Genomic DNA, 12491 nt, shown 5'->3' on the forward strand with positions numbered 1-12491 from the left:
GGCAGGAGAAATGTTTAGGGAATGTGGATGGGCAGAGTCCCCCCACCCCCCAAAAAAGTCTACCTAAATTGTCTTCCTCAAGGCCAAGCAGCTTTCACAAAAATAAAAAGAAAATTTTGGGGAGATTTAATTGCCTTGATCTGGAAAGCTACTTGGCAAAGAAAGAAAGTGAGAGTTAGATTTTAAAAAAGAGGATTTGACTTATCAGAGGGGGCTCTATCTGTTTAATATGCCTGTTTGAATATGATTAAAAGAATGGATGACCCTTAGATATAACTAGATTTTTATAATGAAAGATATGATTTAGAATTAAAATAGCCTTTTTTTGTTCTTTGTTCTTTTTTCTTTGTTCTTCTTTTGAGATGGGAAATTTGAAATTCTCAGTCATCCAGGTCATGGTTGTCCTAAGTGTTTTTTTTCAAAAGGCAACCGGACTTTCTTATCAAAGAGGGACAAGTTTTACTTGACAAGACTTGAAAGTGGATCTACACACAACAAACTACAAGACTGACATGGAAAAAGATATTACACTGGACATACAAAACTCAACTGCTAATTTTTTAATAATTAAAATAAACATACAAACAATAAACTAAGACAGGGAGCTGAATAATTTTTTCTGTATTGGATTTGTAAAAGAGACTTATTAAAGCTGTGAAGTATTTTGAATAAGGGCCCAAGAAGAAATGAAAAGTAATCAAGTTCTCTGACATTATTTGAATGGAATAAAAATTAAAATAGTTAGAAATAAAATGAAGGAATTTGAAGTTGTTTTATTGGGTCAAGATTAAAATAGACATATTGTTATTTCTTTGTTGATGCCAGGACTGAAATAGCAATGCTTATAAATTTGTTTATAGATAAGGGGTAGGATATGGGAAGAATAGCTCATTTGTTGAATTTTAAGAGAACGTGATAATTTACTGAAATTCTTTGTAGGGGGCATGAAGGTGAGAAGTAATTTCTTTATATGCTTTTTTCCTTTACTATATTATATAAATTTTATATCATCTATTTTATAAATTTTATTAAAAGGTTTAATGAATTTTATTATAATTTTAATACAGAATAAATACTAACTAATATTTAGAATGGAAAAAGAAGGAAAGAAAGAAGGTAAAACAGAAAAAGGTGCAAAACAGAACAAAGAAAAGAAAAAAGAATTAGAAGTGATTTCCATTTTTCTTTCACAGCAATTATAACTATGAATATAAAATAGCCATTTACTCTGTGTTTATAGCATCTTTACTTTTTCTCTATAATCTATTATTTTTATTCTAGTCTTCAAAACCATATGTCATAAATTCATTTTTTTCTGCTTCCCACAATAGTCAATAAGCGGTTTTTCAATCATTAGGTTTAGACAATGTTGTCTCTCTAAATAAAGCAGTCAATTTGACTATCTCTACATAACCACCCTGTAAGGTAAGCTGGGCTGAGAGACAGAGTGACTGGAACAAAGTCATGTAGCCAATTTGCATGTCTAAGGTGGGATTAGAACTCACAGTCTCCTGATTTGTAGCCTGATAACCACTAGATCAAACTAATTCATGCTCTCTGGTTCTCTCAAATCTTCCCATTCATCTACCATGATGTTTCTTTGAAATTTTGCATTCATTTCATCATGCAATTTTTTATTTGTCTGTTCCATATCATATTTTTGGTAACTGTTTATACATACAAACTAATGAATGAACTTAGTATTATATGAGTGTTTCAGATTTAATCATCTCAAAATAGGCATCTTCCTTTTCAAAGATTGGCTGTTTTTTTAATCTTTCCAGTTACTAGCAAATACTTCCATGGTAAATTCTTTCCTTCATGAAACAATTGTGTCTTTATTTTCTTTCTCAAATCTGAAGCTATTTTGTTAGTATATATCTCTATATCTTTCTTACTATAATTGTTGTTAAAGTAAAAAAAAATTAACAATGATGCTAATGGTGACATTGTAATCTTCATCTTTGCTTTTAAAAATATTGCAGATTTTTAATAAAATTTGTCTTGTAACATTTCCCTTCACATTCTTTTCTTCTTTTGTTTTATATGTCATAGGTATTCATGAAGTTCATTAGCTGGGCCTTCTCCTTATATAATTGATGTTACATTATGTAGAGCTTTTATTCATTCTGTTATCAGTAATAGAGAAATTGCTCTATAATAATGCACTTTAATTTTTAGGCAGGAGTCCAAGATGTTAGTGTATTAAACAGACTGAAGAGGTCCAAGTTACATAATAAAGTAATCAGGATTCAGAACATGCAAATAAAGTTAAATACTTAGAGGGCCTGGAGGCTAGCTATAATAATGTCTGCCTAAACTGTTCCGAATGATAAATGAAGCAAATGATTAATATATAGATAATGTTTTATCTCATTTAATGATTAACATTTATTGTTGCAAAGAAGTTTATTATCTGCCTCATTTCAAAAAGAATACATTTTCTTGCACATATGATTTTTTTAGAATTACTTTTTTTCTTTTAGAGTCTTCATTTTATGCAATAAAAATACTAATCTATCTACTTTAGCCAAACTGTATTTCTGAGCTTGACTGACCTTTTAACTTTCCCAACTATAGTTTTCTTATCTTTAACAATTGGCTGAATTGAGTCTCCTTTTGAAAAGTTGCTGTCAATATTTTGAATTATGCTCAACATTTTTTCTTCAGACTTACTTTGCAAATTTTAGTTCAGGAAATATTGACAGTACAACATTATTTTGTGCTATAAGCAGCATATATTATAAAATGCCTAATTGATATTAGAATTAAAATATTGTATAGTTAACATTAGCAATTATTTAAACCAAGGACTATTAAAAGGGATCCATAATTTGTTTTAAATTGCTTTCTTTATCATTAAGAATCAAAAAGAAAAAGAAATGGATTCATTTGAATCTGAAAATAAAAGATTAGGATAATTAATTATGTGTGAGATTAATAGGTTAGGACAAGTGTTGATGTAAAAAGGACAATGTAATAAAACATGGTTAGAGTTTCAATGACTACTTCACTACATAGATTTAATGGGTTGTCTTTCTAATTCCCCTCTAAAACTGCTGATGTAAATACATTGAGCCATGCCAAGGTTTAAGGCCCTCCTTAATTCATGAACAAGGTATCTGACTGGTCTAATGACTGCTTAGAAATAACATCTTTGAGGGGAGACAAAGACTATTAGTAGATCAAAGTAGTTGAAATATTGATTGATTAGTGTATATTTCTGCCTTAGAGGACACTTGAGTTAGGGAAAAGCCACAAATTCCATTTTTTAATAGAATCTTGATTCAAAATATGAAACAAATGTATTAGAAAAGTCCTAGAGAGATTTTAGATAGGTATTGTCATTTGTTTTGTGGGTGTGTGGTGTGGGTGTCTGTATAAAGAATTTTTACATAGATTAAAAAACCAAATAAAACAACAAATGCACAAATATAAAAAAGGGGAAAAGAAAAAACTGCAGAAACTATACAGCTAAAGAAAGAAAAAATAATTTTAAAAAATGACTTCCATCCTTCCTAACTACAATTACAGGCAAACTCATTATCCTTCTTCTATTTTTAATAGTAGCTATTGTCACTTTGAATTAGAAAAGTCAGTGATACTTAAATATAAAACAATCTTTTTAAAAAGCATTAACCAAAATTTCACATAAACTTCATTTGAAATAAGTGTGAGAAGGATTATAAATCAAAGTATACATTCATACATCATGTGAATTTACTATAATGCAAACATTTAAAAACATTGAAATCATTTAAAAAATAAACTGTTCTAGGTACTATGAGAATAAGCTTTCAATTCTAAAGTCTCTCTTTCAAAAAAAATTCTATGAACTCACACCATGAGCTTAAACAAGCAATTACTTTGTTTTTTTACAGTGAAGATTACTACCAACTCAAGTGCAATAATTTATTTTCCTTGCTCCCTCCCTTCCTCTTTGACTTGGTAATAAGTAGTTTTTGTCCAGTTCAGGTTGAAAAAAAATTGTCTTAGTTCCTTTCCTAAACGTGAGTAGAAAATAAATCTACTCTCAAAAGAATGCATTCCAGACATTGGGAGAAACATAGGATCCTGCATCTCAAACTGGAATGAGAAGGCATGAGTACCTAATATTATATATTATGAATGTTGTGATTAGTTCCACTTTACATACATTGATGCAGTAGAATATAAAATTAGGTCACTCTCTCCACACATACATACACACGGAGCCTCCTCTTGAGGCTCATTAACCTCTGTGACTTCTCTTATAATTCCTTATAGTACTTACAACCGTGGTGGCGAACCTATGGCAGGTGTGCCACAGGTGGCACGCAGAGCCCTTTCTGTGGGAATGCGTGCCGTTATCCCAGTCCTAGGCCTTTAGCTGGGTTTTATAAAACCTTTTCGCTTTAGGCCTCCGCCACTGTGTGCAAAAAAAAGGCTCAATCAATTAATCAATTTCAACTTCTCATGGGGAAAAAAAGATCTCGCAAAGTTGGAATTGATTGATTGAGCTTTTTAGTGCCACTCAGTCTGCCATTACCATCGCAGCCACGCCCACACAACTGGCCACACCCACTCAATGGGCCACACCCACCTGGCACCTGACGATACATAAGTGGGTTTTGGGTTGCAGTTTGGGCACTCAGTTTCTAAAAGGTTCGCCATCACTGACTTACAACTTGCATTTTTTACTAATCTAAATTGCATCATATAAAAAGGATGGACCCCTAGAAATACAGCACAATCTCACAGTTGCATCATATCAGATGAGCATATTTTTTTCTCATTTTGGCAGCCTCCCATGTAGATCAGTTAAGAAACATTACAAGAACTAATTCTACTTTATTGTAATGCTATGTTAATTTTGAAGATCTGAAAGTACAAATCTCTCACTGTCTCTTTTTACCATCTAATAAATTAGGGCAGGCCATTTCTAACTTTTTTTCTCCATAAATTGGTCAGTAGGAGGATCTTCCCACTTTCATCTGCTCAATCCCTTGGCTGCATCTATAACTTCTCCTTCCAAGATTATTCTCACATTCATTACATTTTTAATTTGAATCTCTTATTTCTTACTTACATACAGCACAGGATGCTGGATGATGCTCTATCATGTGTGAATATTTTATATCTCACTTCTATTCCTGGAAAAAATGCTTCCCACTTCTTAAACCTGCTTTACCCTGCTTTAACATTTTCAGAACTCTCCATTGCCTTCTTCCTAAAACTCAGAGAGAGTGACTTACCCAAACCCAGCCAGCTGACTTCAAGCCTAAGGCAGGATAAGAACTCAATAGCCTGATATCTTTAACCACTCACCAAATTGTTTCTTGATTTAATAATTAGTTTGATTTCGTATCACCCAAGGGTTAGAATCACTGTCACTGGACCAGTGGGTTATTGTTGAGCTTAAGCATCAAAAATTTTATTTGTTCTTTAATTAATTAAAGAGAAGTTATACAAATAATTATATTCAAAAACCATATCTTATCTGGACTGTAGATTTTCAGAATTTCTACATATTAATTTTTAAGCTACTTTATTATCTTAATTAGGTATAATGACATTTAGAAAATGCAAAGCAAGGGTTTCAAAATTAATTTTCTGCAAACAAGTACATCTGACAGTCATTAAATGTTTATTTTCATTATCACTCATATGGTAACAGCAATTTTCAATATAAGTACATTACAATTAAGCATGCCTGACTATTACCATAACAAGATAATGATAAAGTTGATTGATAGTAAAACTGTTTTTCATTATACTTAACCATAAAATATTGTAACATTCCGTGATAATGGAAAATGAGTTTCATGAAACGATATAAAACTCTACATTGAATTAACTATAAAGCAAAAAAACCCACCACTCTTAAGAGATTATCTATTACTATGAATATTCTTGAATTTTGTTGACATGCTTTGTAACATTTTTTTACAATAATATCTACTGTAATATTTTTAAGAATAAATCTGAAAGAAAGTCAGAGTGTTATTTTGATATGAAAATAACATTCTTGGTATGTCAACAAAATATAAACATGTCAATTTAAAAATTGAATAATTTGATTACATAATAGTTTTAATCAAATAGTGTGTTAATTTTAGCTGGAAAAAAATTAGATTCTGATAACCAAGTTATATTGGACAACTCAATGTTCCCAAATTATTTTAAAGCAATTTTCTAAAATGTGTGTGTGTGTGTGTGCACGTGCACATTTATATCATATATAAAAATACTGTGTTAAACTATACTGGGGCCATAGTTCATTTCTTTTGAATTTTTAATGTTGGTTAAATAATGATGACTTCATGAGCTGAACATAATTACAACAAAGACTTATTTCAAACAATAAGCTTAGTTCAACCAATGGCTAAACTACAGTTTCCCTGCTTTAATGAACAGATAGACATTGTTATTAAAAATATTGTTAGATATATCAGAATTCTCTAACCTGGTGCCTTTTAGTTGTATTGGGACTGTAGCTTCTTGTATGTGGGCTGGAATTTCTGAATTACACTTCCATCTGGATTGCAAAAACACATGGAGAACACCTGGTCAGAATAGAAAGAAAAAAACAAAATAATAATAATTCATTATTTATATGCTTTTATAGATTTAGATATGATACAACAGCAGTCCCCAGGTCTTCCAGCTTTGTGGACTGGCGCAGGCGATGGCGGGGGAGAGAGGGGATGGTTGTGTGCAAGCAGAGAGCAAGCACACTCACGTGCACAGCTCCATTTACGCCCACCACTCCCACCTCTTGCATGGCGCACTACCGGGCCATGGCCTGGGGTTCAGGACCCCTGTGATACAGAATCTATAAAGTTCTGTAAGTCACTTCAGCATGTTTTACATTGGTGAATATATCTGTCAATTAATAGTGAAATACTTCTTCAGTATCTTTACTCACAACAGAGAATGCTATCATCCCTGTAAATTTAAATCCCAATGGTCAGAATCCACAATAAAAATTCTACAACTCATAAAAGTCATAAAAATCACATAATGGTTTAGTAGTACAATTTTCCATATCTGAAAAACTTCCTCAATTATTTATGGTTTTCATTGCAATTGTTATTATAATGACAAAAGTTTAATTAATGTTACCATGATTTTTGGAATTGTTGGCAGGTAAAAATCAGTGCACGTGGAAGTTACATATATTTCTATCAACTGCCTTTTTTACAAATAAAAAATGCACAGAGTAATTTCAAAAATGTGGATCTTCATTAATGAATTCTATATTTATAAGAATAAGAATATGATCTACAATTACAATATACTTTTTAAAATAAAATAAGGACTATCAATCTTGTTCCTACTATGATCTGATTTCCCTGAGATTCAGAACAAAAGCTTTCCTCACTACTTCTACCAAGCATTTGTATATAATTAAGTGGTTTAAGGAAGATTTATGTCCCTATCAATCAAAAAGTCATATTTATTTTCACTATCTACTAACATTGATAAATATTCTTTTTTGAATTTTGTTAATTTTTTTTCCATTCAAAGTTGCAGTTGTGACTATTTTAAGTTCTAAGTAATTTGAAAATAAAAATGTGCAATCCTGTCGACAGCTCAGTTCAAAAAATTGACCACTGTGTATTTTATTACCTAAATGTATTTTAAAGCTATAATTTGTGCAATGTACTCAAATATAACAGTAACTAATGCTTACTATCAATTGAGTTACATAGCAGCACTTTTCCTCCGTATTTTATCCAACAGATTGGTAATTATTCTCTTTCTGATATACTTATGTCACCATATCGTCAATATTATTGTATTATTCTTCTGTTGGAATTTTTTGAACTGAGATACTCTTCCAAACGTGAGATTTTTTTTGTGGCAGCTAGAATCTAACAGCATTGTCTAATGTAATATTTCTTTACTATCAATTAATTAAATATGAAATAACATTATTATTGACATAGTGTTGATATTGAGGGGTATGCTGTTTTTAAGGCATTTATATTTTATTTAATTTATGAAATTTATTAGCTGCCCATCTCATTTCAAAGCAACTATTAGCAGCTTACAGCATTAAAAGCATTAAAATCATAAAAGAGAAGCCCTGATTTCACAGTGATTAGAATGCAGTTTTGCAGGCTAACTCTGCCCATACCCATGAGTTTGATCCTGACTGGCTCAAGGTTGACTCAGCCTTCCATCCTTCCAAGGTCAGTAAAATGAGAACCCAGATTGTTGAGGACAATATGCTGATGTTGTAAATTGCTCAGAGAGTGCTGTAAAGCACTATGGGGTGGTATATAAGTCTACCTGCTGTTGCTATTGTTATAAACATTTTTAAAACAATAAAAAGGGAAATTACAATGAAAAACAGTATTGTAATTAAAAAATGGGGAGGGGAAGAGGTGGATTGCCTCATTAGCATCTCTAGTGTGATTCTTCCCCATTGGAGCTCCAAGCCCTCTGACAAAAGCCAGGTCTTCAATCCTATATGGAAAGTAAGAAGGGTGGGAGCCAATTTCACCAGAGGGGATAAGATGTTCCAAAAGAGATACCGTGGCAGTGAAGGCCCTTCTCCTGGACCTGCATTTAACACAGGTTTTCAGATGAGGACAAGGTTTCTCAGAACTACCCATCTTTAGACTACAGCACTATCAATACCTAGTTGTCATTGCATTCCTAATTGGAGTTAGCTCTACTTAGAAGCTCCACCATATTTATTTATTTATATCCATTTCTCATAGTAATTATGTCTTCTGTAGAGATCAAAGGTTTTGTTTTCCCATTTCTGTTTCAACATAGTTGCTATTATTTTTGTAGTCTAAGATTCCTCATGCTTTAGTGACTTAGGTCTTTTAGAGACAGCATTTATTTCTCTTTTTTTGGGCAGTACAGTGTGCTTTCAGAAGTGTCAGTTCAGCAAGGCAAAGGACTAATGAACTAGCATCAGCAAAGATTAAACTGCAATGAAGATATTTTGAAAACTGCAAACTCTTCTGTAGACGTAATATAACAAAGGCATTCAAGCAATTATAGGACTTTTGCTCTTGCCCCATGCTGATATAAGTGAAAAGAAGGACATTATTTCCATGCACAAAAGATCTATTGGTTAATGTACTCTGCAGCACTCTGCAAGCTGGTATACCACAGTGATGAAGAGGCTAAGGTAAAAATTATAAGCCTCCTAGTTTGAGTTTATGATGAATTCAATAGGTGACTGTAAGTAATGGTATTCTCTTTTGCCATTAGCACTCTACAAAAGCAACTTATTACTGTTTGTAGGTAAAGTGATATAAAAAGCAAAAAGAATCTATCTATCTATCTATCTATCTATCTATCTATCTATCTATCTATCTATCTGTCATCTATCTATCTAATATTAAAGCTTCCTAATATATATATATTAAAAGTATTACATTCTAAAAATCTTTTTAATGAAAAATTTATGCCTAAATCATTAAGTATTGCAAAGAAATAAAGCAAAAGAATGACACTTTTTTAAAAAAATATATATTAAGAAATTTATATCTTCACAACCTCAAAAACTTAAATCAATAATATGCTAATAAAATGTAATAATATAATAATGTCATAGCACAATAAAATTTTATAGTATCCTTATTTTAGCAGATTATTCCCAACAATAACATAAGGACAATTTCTAACCATAACAAAACATTCTATTAATTCTAATCGTCATGCTAATGTTTAGCATGACTAAGCCCATCCATAATTCTAACTTCAACCTAACACCCCTTAAAGTATTTTAAATAAATGTTGCTAAGCAATTCATTCATAAACATAAAATGATGAAATGTTGAGATGGCTCCTGGGTAATTAACACCTCTTTTTTTCTAATCCCTTTTTAATCTGTTTTTGTGCCTTTTATTGTGCCTTGTTGTATGCTGTTGTACGATTGTGAGATGAGCAACTATATAAATATAATGTATATACTTAATTTGTCATAATTACAAAACCTGAGAGAGAGGGAGGGAGGGAGAGAGAGAGAGTTGGGAGATCTATAATGAAGAACTTCTCTTTTTGATGGAATGACTGTAGAGCTGTTCTGTTAGCTGTATATTTAAAATCTTGGTGAATATTCACAGAATGTGATAGTGTTAAATTATTGGTAGGAGTTTGTGATTGGGCATTGTTTATACATAGGCTTTTTCCAGAAATAGAATCAAGTTAGTTAAAAAAATTAGGTCAAAATTCCTTAAGGTCTAAATTAAAAATCAGCATAAGGATTACAATCTGGATTAATTTTCATAGATAGTAATAGCATTATGCTTTGCCACTGAGTGTTGAGTAAGAGTATTGTGCTATATTTTTATGTATATTAGCTTGGGTAAAATTAGTTTTCAGCTTTGTTGAACTCTAAGCTAAGGGTGAGTTTGGAAATCTTATGGTTTCACACCAGCATGAATGAAAACCTACCACTTTTATATATGGATCAGTACTGTGTATATGAACAAAGAAGTGTGGCTTCAATTACATTGCTGCTACCACCATCCACCCACAAATGCTACTATCCCCTTCAAAATATTTTCTATAACTAGTATATCATTGATCAGTATAATGATTGGTAAGATAATTTATAACTACAGTAATATCAGAGAAGAGTACGGTATCTTAGCGCAGGTTACAGTTAGAGCTGATCTTATAATCAATAAAATTTAGCAACTTGTGTTGAAATTAAATTAATTTAGCTGTTCTCTATATATTCTCTATATGTAAAAGAGCAATATGTGGGCTTATAAGGTCATAAAGCAACAGTGGAACAAAAAACAGTTACATGTACAAATGATCTATAGTTACAGTTTAAAAATACTGATTTCTGTACTGACCAATAAGTGTATTCTATCAGCATGTCAGAAGAAGGTATGTATGAATATAAATCACTTTCAAATTCCCAACAGATTAAGTGATGATTTATACTTGGTACATATTTTTAAATCTTTTCTATGTATTCTTCTATAGTGTACTAAAAATCATAAGGGAATCATATCTGAAAATAATTCATACTTGTAAAAATAAAAAACCATCCCTATTGATAAATTTGGCATTTAAAGATCAAAAAAAGATTATATCATGTATATTTTCTGTTACTACATCTGTCACAGCATTCTTAATCTGTATAATAAAGCAGAAGAGGGTTGCCTTCTAATTTAATTAAATTATTTGGTACCTTGCAGGATCTTCAGGATGACATTGGGAGGCAGCAAGCTGTTGTCAGAACTTTGAACCTAGATGGGGATGAGATTATTGAGCAATCATCAGCAACAGATGCCAGCAATTTAAGAGAAAAATTGGACAGCTTGAATTTCCGATGGAAGGAAGTCTGCAGGCAGTTGGCAGAGAGAAAAAAGAGGTAGGATAATAACACATAATAACAGTTATATTTTATTTTTGGTATTTCATAATGTATTCCAATAACGGTTACTGTAAAGGAGGTCTAATTTTATGTGTGTAGATGGATGACACACTCCTAAGGAGACAATTGAAAGTATTAAGAAGTGGCTTCAGGACTTGGCATTATATTATATTAGAGTTTTTGTTTTTAGTAGCATACGTTAAGTTGATTCCTGTCTGAATTCATTTTCTGGAGAAGAGACACCCTAGTCTCTCTTCCACAAGTAAAAGGAGTTCAAAGTAAACAGATGCCAATTTTAGCAGACATTTAATGCTTGAATAAATTTAATGCTTGAATAAGGTTCCTGTCATGGTTCTGATAGATGAGACCAACTAAAACAGAACTCCGAGACTTGAGTTTTCCTCTAAGAACATGTTTATTGTCTGCAAAGTATTGGCATGGCCAAAAGGTTGTTTTATATATATGATAACTGCTGTAGGATTATTATATGCACAAAAATGGAAAGACACTGAAATTCCCACAATGGAGGAAAGGTTGGTTAAAATGACAGCAATAGCAGAGTTAACAAATTGACTTAGAAAAGGGCCTTTATTGCTGTGATTAGAAACCCTTGTGGAGTTTTTTTCTGGATGTTATTATTAGAAAGTGTAGACTATAGAAATAATGAAATTATGTTGTATCATTAGACAGAGAGCATGAAATATAAGTGTACTCAATGTACTTACTTCTGTTAAGAAGACCAGAAACTGTTTATAACTTTCCTTCTTCTCCTCTCCCCTTCCATTCCTCCTCCCCCTTCCCATCCTCTTCCTCATTCCCCTCCCTTTCCACCTCTCCTTTTTTCTCTTTCCTAATTATGTTGTATCATTAGAGGATGAAATACAAGTGGGCTTGGCATGTCAAAATACCTAACTTGATTCTGCTAATGTGTCACCTTCTAAACAAAAGAGAAACAATTTTTACATATTCATTTATTTATTTTTTGAAAAATAGAGTACAGTCTGATCACGTGATCCCCAGCACCTGCCGATCACCTTCAGACAATGTTCTCTTTCTGTTGACAGTCTCTGTGGCCTACTTAAGGAATTTCAATGCCTCATGAAGCTTTTGTTCTTGAAGTGGCTTCAGAGAATAGTCTTTTACACCCTCT

General features: G+C 31.9%; 1 protein-coding gene across 7 annotated transcripts in view; it reads left to right on the forward strand.

The window, feature by feature from the left end:
• The window catches only part of DMD (dystrophin), a 906062-nt gene that overhangs the window by 582348 nt on the left and 311223 nt on the right, over nucleotides 1-12491 (forward strand). For all 7 annotated transcript variants that reach the window (XR_014492555.1, XM_083362891.1, XM_083362889.1 and 4 more), the window contains one exon: nucleotides 11163-11338. Coding sequence is in view for 6 of the 7 variants with exons in the window: in XM_083362891.1 (XP_083219017.1) it covers nucleotides 11163-11338 (176 nt within the window). In the remaining variant the exon portion in view is untranslated. The remainder of the gene's footprint in view (nucleotides 1-11162; nucleotides 11339-12491) is intronic.

This window comes from Vipera ursinii (assembly GCF_947247035.1).
Source record: "Vipera ursinii genome assembly, chromosome: 4".
NCBI lineage: Eukaryota > Metazoa > Chordata > Lepidosauria > Squamata > Viperidae > Vipera > Vipera ursinii.